At 38.1% G+C, this 19913-nt stretch overlaps 3 protein-coding genes and 2 long non-coding RNA genes across 10 annotated transcripts in view; 3 read left to right on the forward strand and 2 right to left on the reverse strand.

The window, feature by feature from the left end:
* Window positions 1-1369, reverse strand: LOC148733382 (uncharacterized). Its single transcript, XR_016000041.1, has 2 exons — window positions 1052-1369; window positions 1-273 (listed from the first exon to the last, which is right to left on the reverse strand). It is a non-coding gene; the product is annotated as an uncharacterized LOC148733382 (long non-coding RNA).
* LOC148733383 (uncharacterized) lies at window positions 1303-3246 on the forward strand. The gene is made up of 2 exons (XR_016000046.1): window positions 1303-1360; window positions 1505-3246. It is a non-coding gene; the product is annotated as an uncharacterized LOC148733383 (long non-coding RNA).
* Window positions 1989-19489, reverse strand: LOC111324463 (transmembrane protein 198-like). Of its 3 annotated transcripts, XR_016000038.1 has the most exons (9): window positions 8887-9181; window positions 7435-7562; window positions 6472-6556; window positions 6230-6378; window positions 5649-5760; window positions 5366-5497; window positions 4965-5026; window positions 3977-4085; window positions 1989-3910 (listed from the first exon to the last, which is right to left on the reverse strand). XR_016000038.1 is itself a non-coding variant. In XM_088757088.1 (8 exons), the coding sequence occupies exons 1-8, from the start codon at window positions 19472-19474 to the stop codon at window positions 4059-4061; spliced, it is 702 nt and encodes a 233-aa protein (XP_088613214.1). In that variant the 5' UTR covers window positions 19475-19489; the 3' UTR covers window positions 1989-4058. The 3 variants fall into 3 exon arrangements, 2 of the variants coding, with proteins under 2 accessions (XP_088613214.1, XP_088613213.1); XM_088757088.1 differs by lacking the exon at window positions 8887-9181 and adding an exon at window positions 19468-19489 and having other exon boundaries at window positions 1989-4085; XM_088757087.1 differs by having other exon boundaries at window positions 1989-4085.
* Window positions 9221-17166, forward strand: LOC111342211 (uncharacterized). The gene is made up of 7 exons (XM_088757078.1): window positions 9221-10095; window positions 10489-10881; window positions 11912-12142; window positions 12808-13128; window positions 13655-13936; window positions 14720-15001; window positions 15669-17166. Exons 1-7 carry the CDS (start codon window positions 9231-9233, stop codon window positions 15716-15718), a joined length of 2424 nt encoding a protein of 807 aa, XP_088613204.1. The 5' UTR covers window positions 9221-9230; the 3' UTR covers window positions 15719-17166.
* The window catches only part of LOC111324475 (uncharacterized), a 14105-nt gene continuing 11939 nt past the window's right edge, over window positions 17748-19913 (forward strand). The window contains exons 1-2 of one of the 4 annotated variants that reach the window (XM_022928037.2): window positions 17748-18600; window positions 19167-19319. In XM_022928037.2, coding sequence (XP_022783772.1) covers window positions 17871-18600; window positions 19167-19319 — 883 coding nt within the window. In that variant the 5' untranslated portion in view covers window positions 17748-17870. The remainder of the gene's footprint in view (window positions 18601-19166; window positions 19320-19913) is intronic. The other 3 variants (XM_022928034.2, XM_022928035.2, XM_022928036.2) reach the window with 3 other exon arrangements.

Raw genomic sequence — 19913 nt, forward strand, 5'->3', positions numbered from 1 at the left:
CTCGGAAAATAATCTCCTTAATTCATATCCCATTACGATACTCTTTTTTGTCACTCGAAGACTTAAAACGCATAGTCTATAACTCTGCGGAAAAAGATCACATCTTTTCCTACCATCAATCTGAACGAATTATAAACGAACGTTGAGTCAGCGATACTGAATGAAGTAAAAAACTTATCTCGGCACTAAATCTAAGTCAACTACCCTCCGCGCGATATGTGTAGCAGCCTTTTGTACGTCAGGTGGAAGACCAAGATTGGAACAAAATCTCGGCTAAAAAAGATCACAAACCAAAAAAAGTTAATTTAATATAGGCGTGCAACAGTTGATTGGTTAATGATACTTATGTGAGTATAGACAGAAGGAGCACGCTAATTGGCTGATCAGTGAGCTCACGTTTAACGAAAGGGAGGTCTTTCTCATTCAAGGAAGAAATAGAGAGAAAAGGAAGAGAGAAATTTCAGCATAACTGTAACGCTGCTCCGTCAACACGTCACAGTATTGTCTCTGACACATTTCTCGCAAAACGGGGATAACAGTGGTCACGTAAGGTAAAAGGCAGGCTGGGAAATCGTCAAAAGAACCCAGTTTCTTTAGGAGGGTGAGTCAGGCCTTAAAGCAGGTTTTATCGAAACATTTTTTACCCCTTTTTCCAGGTCAGGGTTGTGAGTAAAAAACACATGGCCTCAATAGGAGAGTCAGCGTTTGCTGAGGGTGTCGTGATTCAGGTAGACCTATTTCCATTTACTGAAACCTCGCCTTTCTTATCCCTGGGTAGTCCAGGCTCACAAGAATTTTTTTTTCCTTCGGCGAAAAGTAACGCGAAACGGAAAGCGAAACTTGAGATTTGAAGGTGGACTATTTTACACTATGGAAGGAAGAAACAGGTTTTTCAACTTACAAACGAAGGAGAAAGATATTCATCACTATAGGCCAAATATTATCCGGCGTTAATTAGAATACATCATATATTAAACTTTTCATTTAATTCTACGCTCTTAGCCATGAAGTTTTTTCCTAAATGTCCCTTGTCTAATTTCAGGTCACTTACCGAAGAAACAAATGAGCGATCCCAAAAGAATACCGATTTCAGCCACAATGCAGCTTAGCGCGTCGTAAGAATTAAGCAGCCTGCAGTTACCAGCGTCTGGTTCCAGGGCTGTCGTCCACAAGGTGGGAGAATATGCTGCAAAATACATTTTGAGTACCTTGACGAATTCGAATAAAACAAGCGCTCAGATGTACGGCGGAAAGAACTTCGTTCAAAGAAACAGCTGTTCGTCTCGGAGAGTCCTGTGGCACACTATCCGCTCCTACCCAGACTCCAAAGAGCGTCAAATTTATTCTCTCTGCTCAATGAGTAATAAGTTGAAAACATTTAGATCCCACGAACGTTACACATGTAAGAGGGGAGGTGGGGTGGTGAGTTTTTGAATTTCCATAAAGACTGTTTACACATTTTTTCCAGATTTATTTAACAAAGTTATTTCTCGTCTAATTTCAGGTCACTTACCTAAGAAACAAATGAGCGATCCCAAAAGAATACCGATTTCAGCCACAATGCAGCTTTGCGCGTCGTAAGAATAATTTAAGCAGCCTGCACAATTAAGCACAGTCTCGTACCTGAGAATATTTCTGACTTATTTAATATAAAGAACACTCAGTATAATGTACAGAACAGTGACTTCGAACTGCCAAGATTCGAAACTGTAAGATTTGGTAGGAATTCTATTAAATATATGGGACCTCTCATCTGGTCGAAGTTACCAAGACACCTAAGAACGATAGAAACTCTAAATTCGTTCAAGAAGAACATAAGAAAGTCGACCTTTCAACTCTCGTTGAAATTTAAAACTTAACTAAATAACTTTATAATCTTTTTAATTATCTACTGTAAATAACTATCATCTACATATGTAAATGTATTTGACTTTTAAATTTTTTTAGTGTCCCCCATTAGCTTATATCTAAAAACATAGACACTTAAATAAAGTTTTTCATTCATTCATTCATTCTATTCTACTAAAGTTATCAACAATGTTAAGTATACAGTAAATGGTTTGAACCCTGGGGTAACGTGTGAAAGTGTAGTGCGATCGTGCTTGGGACTCTGCGCAATGATTAACCCACAGCACTAACTACTTTCAACGACTGGCTCTGGAAATCTAGTTAACTAACTTAAAAAAAAAAAATCCCTCAAAAGGTATCAACTACTACCGGCACCGAACAAACGATTTATTCACGACATTAACATTACAAACGAACCGAACAGAACGACCTAACTTTACCAACGGATCAAAACAGACCGATCACGATCGACTTACGCCTCTTGAGTCTTACAGCCAAACTGACCAATCACTTTATACAAACTGGACTAGGAACATTGACTAACAACTATTCACTTGACTATGATGATGACTTCACAGGTTGTTGAAACGCCAGTCACCACCACCGACTACAGTCCTTCTCAGGACGATCATGCTACACTTTCACAAATATTTAGTATAAAAATAAAACTATTCACAGATCAATAATGCAAATCAGATTTTTCTCTACAAATTTTACAATCAAAATATGTGTAAGCGAGTCACAATTATAACTTATTTCTGACAAACCTCACATTAACCCTTTTAACCTCCAGAAGTGATTAACATGTAACTTTTCCTTCTAATATCCATACATTATCCTGTAAACAGGTAATGAGAATACACAAACTTATCAGGTAGAAGTTGTCTTCATCAAACAAGGAATTCTCTTAACTACTATACGAGGAAATGTGTAGAGCCTAGAAGAGAGAATTAACAATCAGATCTTGGAAGTTAAAGGGCAAAGTTTTTAAAAAACCAAAAAGTAAATGTATTCAGTGCGAGATCTATCAAGGGTCATGAGGACCATCCATGAAACTCAAAACAAAAATTAATGCGCTAAAATATTGCTCACCAAGATTAGTTTTATAAGTGACTCTCCCTTCCTTGAACCACAGGAACAGGACTAGAAACCTCAAACAACCTCTTTTTCTAAACTGTCAAGGTCATATGCAGGGGCGCATCCAGGATTTTTTTTGAGGAGGGGGTGCACCACTAAAGAATGGTGTAACTGACTGGTGACCGGACATAAACAAATTGTAATAGCAAATACAAAGAAGGCTTTTGCCTAGGCAATAAGCAGAATACCACTTGTATTAGAAAGCTGCAGGTCATCTCTGTGGGGGGGGGGGGGGAGTGCCAACCCCCTGCACCCTCCCCCTAGATCTGCCCCTGATATGAGAGAAAGGAAGTCGCTATGTTCCTTTTCTTCCTACAGGTTAGGCTATGGAGGGGCTAATTATAAAGGTGGAGTTAAAGAACTAGCCTGTATTTCATCTCATTCTTTTAGTTAGGATGTTTATGGTACTAAGCAAAACATGGATATAAGAGCACTTCCATTGATTTTAAAAAATCAAAAAAGGAAAGTCCAGAAATCTCCACATTTTTCTATGCATGATCATAGCAAAATCCAGCAACTGGCAATTATCATTTACAATGACATGATCAAGGAAGTTATGTTACAATTCAGTCCAAAATTTGAAATCTCAGCTACAAGCAAGGTTTAAGTGTACAAAAGAAAATGTTAGTACCAACCTACAAATAATATAAAATTGTAGAGACCTTCTCTCCCAAAAGAATCATTCTAATAAATGTTCCTTGGAAATGCAATGCTCTTATAAAACTATCATGGAAGTGGCACTTCTTCTAAGCATCTTAATTGCTCTTGGGAAAAAGCTCTTAAAACTTAATTTGACAACAACATGACAGAATGGTGGTCAGATTTTCTCTAAAACAACACAACTCTCTGTGCAGAACACTATCATATGGACAGAAATATTTCTACTGTTATGAAGATCACTGCACTAAATCAACAAAAGAGACACCTTACATATTTTCACCAAATTTCTACTGTTATGAAGATCACTGTACTTAATCAACAAAAGAGACACCTTACATATTTTCACCAAGATAGTGAAAATAAAGGATTCTACAACTAAGAATTCTTGGTTTCCTTTGCTTCTTGAGTACTGTTTACTCATAGTCTGTCAAAATAGGCCGCTGGTGAAGAAAAAGATACAAAATATCAATCAAGAATGCCCCCAATAAATTCATCAGATGCAACCCTCATAAAAACTTAGGACCAAATCAATCAAAGTATTTTATGTCCTGGGGTGACAGACACAAGTTATTTTCAACTCAAGTTCCCGTAGCAAGGTCCAGCTGAGGGTACAACCACACCGAAACTGCCCACTTGAAAGATACTATTCATACGCGACAAATGTCAACACAATTGAATGATAAAGAATTGCACCTTTCTTTACACAGATTCAAAGTGAGTACACGCAGATAAAATCAAGTAATATGCATTTTTAGTTTATAGACACCAAAGAAGTACCAGTTGAGCTTTCATGCTAAAAGGTAATATCTCTACATGTCAAAATAGAAAGTTATCTTTACACATGAAAAAAAACTTCAATAGCATTTATATGAAAATGGAATATTACATGGCTGCTGGGAGATACAAAATTTCTCTTCTCCTTTTGAAAAATATTTCACTTGATGAGCAGTTTCATATTTCCAAGCAGCCATGACTACTATCCTCTATGTCAATGCTATGAACCCTGGCTTTAAAAAACTCAGGATAGACCAGACTTGGCTTTCCCTGTGAAAAACAACATGGCACCTGATTGCTTGATTGTAAGAGGATGGGCAGCTCTGTAAAGGACTTTTAGAAGTGCCAATCATAATGGCTGATGTCTTGACAGCCTGACACAAAATTAGTCATAGCGTATCTATGATGACGACTGCTCAGGTTGTCAAAACATCAGCTCCTATAACTAGCAACAATGTTAGGCTGAACTTTCCTTACCAGGAAAAACACAGTTCAAAATAAAAAGCCACTCATAGACAAACCAATTACTGTAAAATAACATTTACCTGGTCAGAGAAGTCTTGCATCGGAGTTGCTGTGTAAAGATTCCTTGAACCCCTGCCATAAGCTGTTCAATGCAGAGGATTTTAAGAGGTAATCAAACATAAAATTAGTTGTAGTAGCATTTGAAGCAAAACCTTGTTTTGTATTGATAAACAAACCAGTAAGTCAAAATACTAGCAGTAATAGAAAGTTCAAAATTAGAAGTCAATGAACAACAAGGGTTTCATGCTTTTTCCTGGCTTGCAATCTGTCTATCAATTAGTGTTCTGAAAATTTTGTTTCAAAAAAACCAAGACATAATCACAAGCAAAAAGGGGCTTGCAAAAAATACAATATTGACACTAATAATAAACACTACAAACAATTGCACCTGTATAAATTTTCATCAATCAGTTATTCCTACCTTCTCTATGATCACTGTTCTTTGAAGTCTTACAAAATTGCACAACCAAGCCAGCTATGAACATGACTGGGATAAGACATAAAATCAGCCAGGTATACCAGCAGTGAGGCAAGGTAGACTTTGTGTAATGACCTACAAAATTGAAAGACAACCTCAACATAAAATGAAACAACAGTCCACTAGGAAAGCCATTTTTGCTGTTTAGTTGTGCAAGCACTAAGAGGAGGTGCATGAAAAACACTGACTTTATTATGAGTTACATTCACACTTAGCATTCACTTACCATACAAAACACTGACTGAGTAATACAGCACTCTGCCATTTTCCACATAGTAATCAATGCCATTGACACACCAAAAGGCTCCCGAAAAGGATGTAGAGATGACAATTATTACCTAAAAACCACAATAACAATCATAATTGATTGATTGATAACTTATGTGTGTCTTTAGAAAACAATAAAATGCAAGTTAGCAATTGAGTCAAGTGGCTTGTCAGGCAGTACTCATTCTGGTTTCTGTAGCATGGAGTGGCTAGGAGTATTACTATGACCCCTTGATGGGGTGCTGGTCCATTGCAGGCTACCCCCTCCCTATCTCTTACCATTTCATCAGGCTCCCCTAACAGTCCACCATTACCCACTTTTGCTCCTGAGCGGAGAGAGGCACAGACAATGCCAAGTGATCTTCAAATCTTTGTGTCAATAATTCAATGCATAATAGACCATTGCCTTGCCAAATTAAGTTTACAGAAGATCTCAGAGTTCATTTAACTATCTAAAATACAATAACTGTCTAAAATAAAAAGCGACCTGGAAAACTTGGAAAATTGTTGTAATCTTAAAAATCTCGCGACAAAGTCTACCTTCTGTATACAGAGAATAAGAATTCCTCCCACAATGGCGAATGCACAGAGAATGACATAAGGCAGCCAGTTGTGTTCAGACAGGTACTCTGAATGCTTGTAGAGAAGGGGGAGAAATGCCAGGCCAACAAACCATCCCATGGTTGCACCTGAACAAATGAGAGCAAAGTACTGTAAACACAATTATAAACATTAAAAAAAATTTGACTTAAAATTTTGAAATCAAAAGATCAAGCTCGTACCAAGAACAAATAATCCAACATAGAAAATACAAACTGTCAGCAATCCAGCAAGAAGACCAATTGCAGCAGAGATACCAAGGAATATCTGCAACAAGAATGAGATGATCAGATTTTGAACTTATGGGAGGGTTAAATCCAAGCATAGTCCCCTCTATTAATCATGATCCAATTGAACTGTTACCAATATGAGAGAGTCTCTATTAATTAGTTTCTAAAAACTCAAGCATCCTTAAAATTTAAAATTAAATTACCAGTACACAGAAAATAACAAGCATCTTCCATTGATAAAATCAATAAACTGCTTGTACTTTTTTGACTATTAATACTGGGTAACTCTTGCAATCATACTAAAAAATAACATTCTGTAGAACAGCAATCCTTGTGTCTTTTCCTAAACCCTGTTGTCATCTTTCCTATTGATATTATTACTTTCTACATCCCGATCATTTTCAATTTAGGGTTCTTTGTACCTCCCTAAGAAGGTAAACATTTTTTCATTCCAAACCTACAATTGTTACAACATGAAACGACAGTTTTAATTCTACTCTCTCAACTCTGATTTTAACAATAAGCCTTCAGTTGTCTATGTATCTTTAACATTACTGCCAATCATTGCTTCAAAGCCCACTAAGAAACCCAACAGCTACAAATATAAGTTTGAGACCAGAAACACAACCGCTAGCTATGATTCACTTGCCACTCAACAACAAGGATTCTCAGGAAAAGAAAACACAAGCTCTCACTAAAACAGAACTAAAGCACAGGATGAGATTGGATAAGGTATTCATGGAATCAGCAAAAGCATCTGCAAAAGACAGATTATTAGAGAGCTTGACTATAGAGTAACTCTCTTTCAGGGCTCAAAAAGGATAACTGGTATAACAAATTGTAAAATTATTGTATAATCATCTGCATGAGTGGGATTGGTTATGAAAACTGGTCACGACAAATTTGTAAACATACCTGATGTCTATATTCAAAAGATTTTCCTGACAGTTTCTCAGTGAGATACTCTTGACACAACACATAAGTGAAGCAAAAGACCACCAGAAATCCAACAAGGAACAAAACAAGTTTGAACAGGCGATATCCTGTAAAAAAAAGAAATGAGAACAAAAGTTTGATTTTCTTGTCCATATCAAATGACCTCCCCTAGCATAGTTAGCTGATTTCTTATGAGCTCAAAACAAAACTTAAGTCCTTTTCATTTAACAACTTACAAGATTTTAAAAATCTAATAGAAATCATCCAATATGCCTGCTCAGAAGCCTATGATGTTGTAGGTCATGAGCTTCTGACCTGATTTATATTTTCATGTAAATTAGTTTAAAATTTTTAATTATATCATATCAAAGCAACACCTGAATATAATCAGTATCTGTTAGCTGGATAATGAAAACAGATATTGTATCTTCAAAGTGCTCCACAAAATTATTCCTTAAAACCACTGTATGGGTAAAACAATTTGACACTTTTCAGGCTAGAAAAAGGCGACGTCAACTGAGTATTGCAAGATTGCATGTGACTGGTACATACACATACTGTAAGCCTTGCAAATGTTCAACCCTGTTGGTTTCTTTGTCTTAAGACAGAGGGAGAGGGAAATTGGTATTCCAAATTTTGCATTGCGTGACTAACAAGCAAGGTCGATGCGAAGATGAAGAGACAATTTTTTCTTTTCACAAGGTTATAATAATAATAATAATAATAATAATAATAATAATAATAATAATAATAAACAATCTTTAAGGAGGAAGCGCCCATCACGTAAATATGTGGTTTTCAGGGAGGTCCTCCGTAAAAATAAAAAGTATTAAAAGCTAAAATAAGAAATACAATTGTCACAGATCTAAAACGGCGTATACCTAAAGTTTTATCCATCATTTAAAATATTTATCCATTAAGAATCTTGTAAGGGTTTCCTTAAAAATTGTGCATGGCATTGGCCTTCTTAAAAATACTGGGAGGGACATCCAGTCATCTATAAAATGGAAGTAGGACACCCTCTTTCCGCATTCCATTTTAGGTTTAGGCAGTCTAGGTAAGTAGCCATTTCGACAAATGTGATTAAAAGATTATTCGAGTTACTAAGGTATGAAAACATTAAAAAAATTTCTATGACTTGAAAATTCAGATATTCATCAGATTTCTAAAGTATGCCTGAATTTCAACTTTACTGATGAAATGCATATGGTTTCCAATTTGTTTTCAATCGCGTGACTTCGTTCGGCAAACCACCAAGTTGGCAACTATAAGCTACTCCTTCTGACCCCTTGTATTGGCTGAGTTCCTCAGAATGAGGCATAACACAATAAAAGCTATTCTTAGTTAATGACATGTAAATGAGTGGCCGGGTATTCGGAAGTTTAGCCGAACTTTCAAAGTCTCCCTGTCTTTCCTCATTAAGTTTCTCACCGTAAAAACAAACAGCTGTTCCCAACAACACGCTGATTCCAGCCAGAACACAGTTCTGTATGTCATACTTGTTGTGCAGCTTGCAATTGTCTGAATCTGGTTCAAAGGTTGGAAGGAAATTGGACGCCATTCTGAAGCCTTCGGTGACACAGATCGAAAATTTGCGCTAATTGAACAAGGAAATGCTTAAGTGCCGATTAGAAAACTCTCGAAAGAAACGAAAGAGACACCACGGTCAAGGAAAATTCGCAGTGTAGCTTTGATCGATACCCCCTCATTTCCAGGACCCCGTTCAGTCTAGTCCGTCTCGCTGTCACATTCGACCCCTGAACCCCTGGAACTAGATGCCTGTCATCAACATAGAGACGGAAGTTGGTTCGAAGGAGCCAAAGCAGTATGTGAACAACTTACTTGATTCTCTTCATTATTGGGGCGTGAGCATGTCGGTTGAAATCTCGATGTGTCGGTTTAGAAAGCAGCTGCCAAAGGGAAATGGAAAAGTGACTATCGGCGGCGGATGCGTCGTCTATCGAAAATCCAACTTCGACAGCGCGAACAAGGACGTTTTCTTAGTCACCACAACGCAGGTAGTAACCAAGGGTGAATTGCTTGCAAAAAACACTGGGATAACGGCTGAGTTTGTCAACAAACGGGAGTCGTTTGGTTTGGATTTCGTAGAAGCGTTAGACATTCCCGATCCTGTGCAGGCTAGAGTACTGGCAGGAATGGAGAGCAGCGAAGCCACGAGAATGCAGCAAGAATCGGAAGTGTCGTTAATAATTATCCCTGTGCACAAATTTGATCGCAGAAATGTATTGGTTAAGAAAATTTTCGCTTTCAGTCTGGAAAAGAAACGTCCCATGCCTATCAGGTCTCAAAGTGATGAAAACTTGCAGTCTTCCATTTCAAGTAGGAATGTGCTGTGCCATGTTATTTCCGATACTAGCAGAGGGGATGGTTACTTTAACACTGAGCCGTACTGCCTTGAGTTTCGTGATGAAACCAACAATTTCATCCTCACTACAGTAACTGACCGTGATGGCACGGCAATTGAGTGCCTGAAGGATCTCCATAGAGAAGAGAAACCATGGGGGGCTCTCCTTATGAATGAAGCGGGAGAGTTCGTGGGAATGTTGGCTGTTGGAACCTCGCAACATAAGAAATTGTACCCCCTGTTCCTGCCGACCCTGGCTCAAGACAATCAGTCTTGTAAGTAAATTTTCAGTAGATGAGGTACAGTATAACCAGGGCGTGGGGTGCATAGGTAAACGTGTCAAGAAATAGCTGTTCTTCTTTACAAGTTACTGAGCACAACATTCCTACTAATTTAAGTTGACCTGTGCTCGAACAAAGGAAGGCGATTCGAGTAGCACCGGTTGGTATACTCCTAACTTATTTTGAAAACTATCGAATCTTGAATTTATCAAGTTAATTTTTACGGAAACTGGTGCTCTTGTTTGAATTAATAATTTATTTACGTTATGATTTATTTGACCATCTTTTGACCTCCAACAATCAAATTAATTCCATTAAATAATTTAAGCCTATATGATCATCAGTTAGTATTGCTACAGAACTGCATCATTCTTTCAACAATTTCAGGTAAAGAGGACCAAGAAGCTGTTCACCCAAGTTCAGATCCACCATACAACCACAAAGAACAAGTTAATTCCAACCTTGCAAATTTGGACCAAAAGACAGGAAATGGTTGTTCTTCAAAGGAAAATGGTATCAGTGACAAAAAATCACCTATGTTGGTGGATTTGCCAAAGCCAGAAGATGCATACCCTGGACAGGACGAATTGCCAGATAACAGCAACTTACCCTCGCCTGAAAAAGATGTTGTCGTTGATGATCAATGTGATCAAGGTTCTTTGGATGGCCCAGAGTCAGGACTCCCCTCCTGGGAGGCAAATAGAAATGCTCATCAGCAGAGTGGACAAAACTTAGCAACTCAACATTCCTATCATAGTGCACTGTCTTTATCTGCACAAGGTATGAGTAGACAAAGATGATTTTGTAAGTAATTCATCTTCAATGAATCCTCAAAAGAAAAATTCACTCATTACAGGACCATCATCATCCTAGCAACAACTGGTATTAAACATCTAATGTGCATGCTGCCTTCATGATGATGATTTGGATGGTAGAATTAGTAAGTGTTTAAGCTCTTTTGAATGGGTGTCTCATTTATTAAGAATTACTTTCTTTTATTTTTTATTTAAACACATAACCAAAAATTGCCACAAAGATGTGAAGAACCATACACCAAATGCAAATATGGCGTCCAATTTGAGTTGCCATTGTTCTGGACTGACTAGCCTCTCACACATGTAATAATCCTTTTGTATTTTCACATGAAGATGAGGCTAGTCAGTCCAGAACAATGGCAATTCAAATTGGATGCCATATTTGCCTTTGGTGTATATTGTATTAATCTAGGAATAGATGACAGTAACCCCTGGATATTGCCAAACTGTAATTACAGTTATCACATCCTCTTCCTTAGTCCCAAGTGATGTAAAAGTGTGATACCTGCAAACTCCTCATGAGCCCCAGTACACAATGATCACAAGCTGTCCTCAGTTGCATAGTAGTTAGGACACAATCCTAAACCTGACACCCTTGAACATTTAAGTAATCTAAATCCACTTCTTCCACCTCTTACATTTACCAGGATTCCCACCTGTCACAAGAATGATTATAGCCAACACCAACACTTGGGAAGCTGAAATTTCATTTTTACTGAGAATAAAAGTGTGAATGTTAGCATTGTCTTAAATGTGGTGGAATTTTTTTCATTAATTTGGTTTTTATGTACTGAAAGGTAACATGCTGTCATTGGTGTTCTAGCATGAACAGTAAAGGTTGTGGAAGGTCAGTAAGAAGTCCGGATTAAAAATGCCAGACCTCTTGCATACTGCCTGCCAGCTAAAAGCTTCACTGCTTGTGTAGACGTCAGTTTTTAAAAGTCGTAACTGTAGATAATATTGCTAATAACTTATTTACTACTGATGCAACATAGGTCATGGCGTTCGTGAGACACTAAGTTTGCCTCCTGACAAGGACAGACCTCCTGCAAATCCCTCTTCCACAGAGACTGTTCCTAGCCAGAGTCACCATGGTGACACTGATTTGGCAGCTTCTGTTCACAGAAGCCAGAGTGATGTATTTGGTCCAGGTACCCCTAATCAGAGCCCGCAAATGACTCGACATAACACAGTTCCAAGAGGACGGCGGGAACATATTATGGCAGGTATTGGGTGTGGTTATGAGTTTCATTCGAGCACAGAAAAGTTTGGCTTGAGATGTCAAAGTAAATTGTAGAAAGGGCTACCATTTTATGACCTTTTGATGGTTTTTGCTGTGAAGGAATGATATAACTGATTTATTGCAATCTGTCTAAGTTAAGAGTTTATGACCAATCTAAACCACTGATCATAAATCTTAACCAAACTTCTTTTGAGTAAATGCATTGTAAACTTAAGGATATCAAGAAAGGGAATGTTTCAAAGTTTATTAGGCTCTTTTCAAGACTTTTTTAAAGGACCACGTGTTTGAAAATTAATGTCAAGAGCTTATGAGACTGGTCTCATTAAAAAAGTAGGTTCAGAGTATTGGAACAAGGAATATTGAGATAGTGGGAGATAAAATCCACACACGGAAATTACAGCAATTTATCCCTCCTGGTGACATTTGAATCGACAACAATTGAGACTGGAGCTTTGTGGTTGCATGCTGCCCCAGTAAAATGAACAGCAAACTTTATTCTGAAGCTAGCAACTGCTAAATTTCACCATTGATCTGTCAAACATAATAAGAGTTATGAGTGGTACATATCATTAAAAGGAGTTAAATACGTAACCACGTGTAAGGCAAAGTTTAGGAAATAACTGACAGACTTCCATAACATCTCCAAAGGGTCTTTTGTCAAGGACAAAATTGTTGATAAAGAAGATGTTATGGATGTTCTCGTCCTCCATTTGGACAGATCAGTCTGTCTTGCTCCTGGGATTCCAGCTATTCAACGTTGGGTGCACCTTGCCGACCAGTTTAAGGTACCAGACGATGTTAAGAGTCAATGTGCAGATTTCTCTGGAAAGTTGAGCTCAAGTGAAGCCTTGTTTGAGCACTTATGTGCTGTACAGGAAGCCCTCTCAGTTGGAGAGATTAAAAAAAAGCTCAAGAAACTAGGAAGAAATGATGTTGTTGCGGAGTTGGAGAAAAACAGCAAGCTCACAGGTAACCACTTGTCACCCCTCGAAGCACATGTCAGTTAATATTTCGTGTAACACAAGACATTTTAAATTGACTTACGTAGTTTACCATCTACTCAAATTTGGTAATAAAACTCTGGACGGAAAAATATTGCGCAGCGGCTCATGTTAGTATGCTTGCGATGTCCTGAATCACGTTATGTAAATGTGGTGGGGTTTTCGACCTATTAAAACGAAACAAAAGTCTGTGTCACCTGGAGAATATTTTTTCACAATTAAGAGGGTCTCGATGGGGTGTTTGCTTTCAGGGCTTATGGTTAAAGTTTAGGTCAATTTACGGCCAACATAATCTCATTGTGGTCCCAGAAAAATTTTTACGGATAATTTTCAACTAACGGTTAAAATTTGTCAATTTTTACGCCTATCAGCTAATTTTTTGGCCGTTTTATGGCTTTTGAGACCCTCAATTAACCTACGCAACGAAATGCATTAATTATATAACCATAACCAAAAAAATAAGGTAATCATGATTTTTAATCTTGTTTCTTTAGACAAAAGTACAGTCACTGACCTTTATGAAAAGCACCCTGAAACCATGTGCAGTATATGTATAAAACTTGACAACAAGCGTAGCATAAAAAATTGGTACCATTTGGGTATTGAAATCGGTATCAAGACAGGCACCCTAAGAAGACTGAGGGACCCCTCTGGAGACAGTCCAAGCGAGGTGGTCCTGAAAATGATCCAAACAAGAAAACCGCGTCTTTTATTGAAGAAACTGGCTAAGGTTATCAACTTACCAGGCGTAACTAAAGTATTGGCTGGTTTTCCAGGTAGAACACGATAAATGTAATTTCTGACATTTGAGTGACATGGGAACGAATTAGTCAGAAATTTATATTCTGACGGCACGTTGAAGAGGTTCGCGTGGCATCATGGTAGTTTCGGATTATTTAAGCGTTTCGCGGGAAATTAAGTCATTCTAGGTCAGTCAGTCTTAGGTTTGACCACTTTCTTTTTTCTTATTTAACGTAATTTTGTTTTACCACTCTCTGTAAAATATCACTGCTTTCATTGAATTTCCTGTGTGATTAGTAGTGTATTTAGGTTTATTTTAATTACCCTTTCCTCGGGGTACAGTGCTGCTGCATTAGATGAGGAATACGTTTCCACATATTTTTTGGCCACTTCTAAAGAGTGGTTTTTTAGTGGTTTTTCGTAGCTGGCGTAGCACAGGCTATTTCGCATAGTCCTTTAGATTCAGTAAATACTTCCAGTACATTGTAGATGCTTAGGATGCGTATTGTACAAGGCTGCTGACTCATATTAAATAAACTTTCACATTGAATGTCTCGCCTGAGTGTAGTCAGAATCTCATAATTTGTAAGCCACTCTATCTGAAGAGTTACGCGCACTCTTCTTCTTCGTCTGTGGTAACATGTGAATCAGAAGCTCTTGCGACGTTTAAAATTGTCCTCGCAAACTCTACCTTCTTTGTTCGCAGTATCAATGTTGCTTACTCAAGATTTGTATTCTTTGACCAAGATGCCTAACCAGCGTGTGTAAACTTAGTTCTTTTGAGTTACATTTGTTTCTTCCTTATTTATTTAACGCAGATAACAGCACTATCGAGACCTTACTTGGTAACATGGACGCCATGGAAAACGTAACGACATTGATGGACCCTGATGGAAAGTGGCAACGCGTCGGTCAACATTATAACATCGACCAGAGAATCCTTGATAACTTAAAGCCAGCTGATGTCCAGAGTCCAACAAAAACCGTGCTAGAATACATTGTCAAGAGGGAACCAACCGTAACCATGCATACCTTCCTAAGGTCTCTAAAAAATATAAAACGTCTCGATGTTATAGAGGACCTAAAGGAGTTTTTCTATGGTAAGATTATTCTTTCAAGTTCACAAACATGAACGTAGATACTTGTATATCCACTAGCATTCTATCATAAATGTTCCACTCTGTCAATTAGAACAAAAATCAGCATTTAAAAGAATAACGGGGGTAAAATTTGTAGGGATCTATGGTGCTGCGTCGGTGGGAAGCGTGGAGAGACTCTTAAGATGACCTTTCGACGGTTGTCCTTCATCAGAGCGCTCTGACGAAGGGCTAACGTTTGAAACGTCAGAATCTTCCTTTTGTGGCCAAATTACCTTGTCGACTCTGCTGATAAAACCAAATTGTCTTGTAATTGACCTCAAGTAAGGGACTTGGAAAAGGGACTCGACTAAATTGCTTACACTCAAGGTAAAAGAAGAGAAATCGTAACCAATGGTTAAAATGTCTTCCAGAAGGTATTTTCAACTTCAGGAGGTGGTGTTTTAGCTACGTTAATGTACACAAAAGTTCAGATTTTATAAGAGTAGAAGAGAGCACTCTATGCTGTAATGGTGAGGTTGTAACCAATAACGGTGAGTAGAACAGAGAAAAAAAATGATAAAACAAACCTGCGAAAAGGATACCGAGGAAATGCGCTCAAAATTGTGTAAAACGAGCGATGGGTACAACTACTTTTTAAAATGTTTTTCTTTTTTATTATTATTTCCAGCTGATGACATTGATGAAATCGTGCGGTCGGGAGGACCATTGCCTTCATAATTTCACAGAGTGCTAGAACTTGTGGCATTTTAAATCTACCTAATTGGGAACAAGACAGTGGTTTTGAAAACAATCAAGTTCTGCATAAACAGACATTATTCTTATTACAAAAGCATATTTTATTATAAATAAGCCATATCTTACATTAACGGTTACTGTAAGGATCATGTATAGTCCTTACAATTGCAGCTAACCAGCCCTTAACTTTCGATGCAGTGTTTGCAAACACTTTCAATCATCTATCTGAATAGTATGGATATATCAACAAAGTTGAAATGGTAAATTGGCCACCGTAACGATTACAAAAGCTGACGTTTCAAGCGTTAGCCCTTCGTCGGAGCGAATGACGAAGGGGCTAACGCTCGAAACGTCAGCTTTTGTAATCGTTACGGTGGCCAATTTACCATTTCAACTTTGTTGATATATCCAAATTATTTCGTTACCCCCACCGACGCAGCCCCTAACAGTTTCTTTAGAAACTATCAGCCTTTATTTATCTGAATAGTAGCCTAATTCTGGCACCAAACGGCTTGAGTCACATCGTAATAGGATGCAAAAGATGTGGGTTTTACAACTTTCACGCTTTTTCATTCCTTATTTTGTAATGATATCCAAGATAGCTAGGGTAGCACACTGGGTAATGAGCTACAGCTCTGATAGTTCGTGCGCCCGAAACAATAGTAAGCATGCTACTTGGATTCATATAACCTCAGGTTAACTAAAGAGATCAGTTACCTGTCAAAACCCTTCAAAAGTATCAATTGGTCTTGAAATAGGGTAATTGTCAGCAATTGCATCTCACCTTTCTCATTTCTGTGTCCTTACCCCTCTTGGTAAGAAAAAGGACTAAATAATCTTAGCTCTTGGTTGTTTAGGTGTATGAGTCAATCTGTGTGGTCTCAACTGACAGTCATGATTTAAAACAATTAACTAAATCCGTTCCTTCAACCGTTCCCATCCATGGCAAACACAACAAGGTCTTTGAAATTATAATGATACTATTTAATAATAATAATAATAATTATAATAATAATAATAATAATAATAATAATATAGGATGCGCGAGCTGGTGGGAGGCAGAAGCACAGACGTACTACGAAAGATGCAGAGGGCAGTGCTCTCGGGCACGCTGAATATTGCCCGGACTTTCAAGGTGGCAGTTTAAATTCCTGTTAGAAGGAGGACCGCAGACACAACGGAAAAGCTTTTTAGGATTAGTTAATGTACATTTATTTTTTACTCCATGGCTCACAGGTTACGGTTTTCGCCCTGTGCTGCCTGATTAGAATGTAGCATTCAGTTGATTTCTCTGCGACATAAAATATAGATCGATTTCTATAGCGCATTTCCATGTAAATGCTCTAATGCGCTTTACAACACTGTGCGGGGGACTATTTGCTGTTACCGTGCAATGCGACCGCGTTGCAAATAAAATTTTACTTGTCCAATTTTTCCATTGTCATGGCTGAGGCTTTGCATAACGTACTCCCAATGTCCAAAACTGAGCGCGTGGCTTCATCAACAAAAAATTCGGAAAAAAGTTGCTTTAACCAGAGGGTGATGTTAATAGAGATTTATCTAAATTTTGCTTCAGGATAAAACTGAACGAAAGAGGTACATGGAAGACGAAGAAATTACAAGAAAGAGACTCCTAACACTTTGGCAATTAAACAACTTCAACAACCTTTTCGTTTTGAAACCTCAGCGTCTTCACAAGTAGTGAATAAACTTAACACTTTCACCCCTAGGAGTTGTTGGCATCCAATTTCTCTTCAAAAGATCACTTGAACTAAACATTAGATCCACGAGCATAAAGGAAATGATTGCCATTTAAAGAAGCTCTTGATTATTAACGGATTCTCCATGTTATTCTCATATGGAATGTATACAAAACAGTATGGAGAATATCTATGCCGATAACAAGGTGTTAAGGGCTTAAACGTCACTGTTTTAGACTCTTGAAACATTTTTTCTCTAACACCTCAAGCTGAACCAACAAAACGAGGTAAACCTCGGCACCAGGGCCTTCGTGGAATACTACGGACTACGGGCGCAGGTTAAAACCCAGACCTCTACAAGGAAGTAATCTATCTTTGCTTCTTACACTAGTAACAGATTGTCGTCTAAATTTCAATCTTTTTTTTTTCGTAGAATGGCACAAAGAGGAAGAGATGTGACTAGCTCTGCGTCGAAAATTACAGAAAAAAACCCTGGAGGTTCGTCTGTGACGACTGGAAGTGCGTGGATTGTGAGTGGCCTTATTCCAATTAACGCCGGCATCGATCATTGCCAAACTTCCAAAGGGATGCAGAATAACCAAAGTTTCTTGGTTACCACCAGCCAAGCGATGAGACTAAGAGAGGCCGACCTGATATGGCTAGCTGAATTCGCACCACGAGAATGGTTAGGCACGTTCAAAACCCAAGGGTGTTACTGTCTAGGGAATAACGCAATACATGAAGTCTCAGTTTGTGATAACAACACCAGGCTAATCCTGATACCAACAGAACATTTGCACCAGCAGAAATATTTCTCTGGGTGGCGAGAAAATGAGTTTCAGTCCAAACGTTCACTACCCTGTTGTCAGAAGGAGAACGAGTCGCAGGGTAGAGCAGCTAATGCACGACAAAGTGAGCTCTACTGTAACGTGCTAACAAACCAATACTCCGAGAAACGTTACCTCCTTTGCGTAGATGATCATGAATCTTATTTCTTGAAGTCCCATGGAAACGGAGTTGAACTTAGAAAGTTGGAACATTTTCAGCAGAATGAAATTCCAAAGGGTGCAATCATCCTCGACAAAAAAGGGAACGGTGTGGGATTGTTGGCCTTCGACGACAACGGAGAGGTCCGTCCGTTATTTTTCCCCAAAAACTTGTTTGGTAAGTACTCTTCATTTGATTCCAGAATTACAATTGTGTGCTTGTCTTTAAAGCATGATTGAATACCTGCTTCTCCAACTCAGTATGATGATCCCCAGAGTACTTTGCCTTGTGAAGATTGTGATCTAACCAAGCGAATCTTTTGATCGTTTCGCACGTTTGCAGCCTAGGCTAGATATGTAGCGAAAGCCATGGAGGCACCGTATGACCTTGCACAATGCTATTGCCTTGATTAGTTTCAAAGAAAATTACACACCATCTAATCTAGCATAGACTGCCAACATTCTGGAGTCACTTTGTACTTTGTTGGGGATAACTTCTCCCATATTGACAGCCATGTAACACTAGCGTATGTTCACAATATCATTACAAAATGTGACATGGAGTTAACAAACAGAAATTAAATTTTTTTGTTCCGCGAAGAACCTATTTCTCCATGGGTAAAGCATTTGCACTAATTCACTAAACCACCTTTGAATTTACAATGGGCACAGGTTTAGCTGCTCAGATTCTGTTTTGGATTATCAATGTAAAGTAATTGTTCTTTTCACTGAAAAACCTTGTAGGTTCCGATGAGCAAGGTCTTGCCAGAGGTTTACCTATAAACTCGTTCCTAAAAGAAAATAATCTTGAAGGTTCAGGTAAATTTAGTAAAGCAGAAGATCAGCTGAATATACAAACACCCAAAACATCAGAACACCAAGAACATGAAAGCAACAGTAAGAATTTTCTTTTTTTAACATTTGTCTAACCTTGTCACAGATTAGTCACCTTCCCCTTAAAACACCCGATAAAATCCAATTATTTCCCTATTCTTTGTGGCTCCAGCCTTTACACCTCTCATCAAGAACCTAGCTTTGTCCCTACCTTTCATTGCTTTTCTTCTCTGAAACAACTTTGTTTCCCTGCAGCGTCAAAGCAATCATGATTTTGTCAGGTCAAAATGATATCAAATAACTACTGATTGCAAGTTAGTAACTTGTTACTTAATCATGATCACAACTCAGTAACTCGGATTTGTAAATTGTATTTTTGGTTTCATAACAAGAAATGGAGATTTGGTAGCTTGTGATTGCAAGTTAAGATTTTTTATCACAACTTTAAATCCTGAGATCAAGACTTAAGAACTTGCTATCACAATTTACTACAATCATGATGACCAAACGTGATGTGTACTGTATGAGCTACACTTATGCTTATTAAATCAGACTTTAAAAACCACTGATGCCCACTCTTATGGAGATTGTTTATTATCTGTAATACGTTACTGCTCGTTTTTAAAATGTTTTGGCTAAATTCCCCAACTTATCCAA

This window comes from Stylophora pistillata, chromosome 4 (genome assembly GCF_964205215.1).
Source record: "Stylophora pistillata chromosome 4, jaStyPist1.2, whole genome shotgun sequence".
Classification (NCBI taxonomy): domain Eukaryota; kingdom Metazoa; phylum Cnidaria; class Anthozoa; order Scleractinia; family Pocilloporidae; genus Stylophora; species Stylophora pistillata.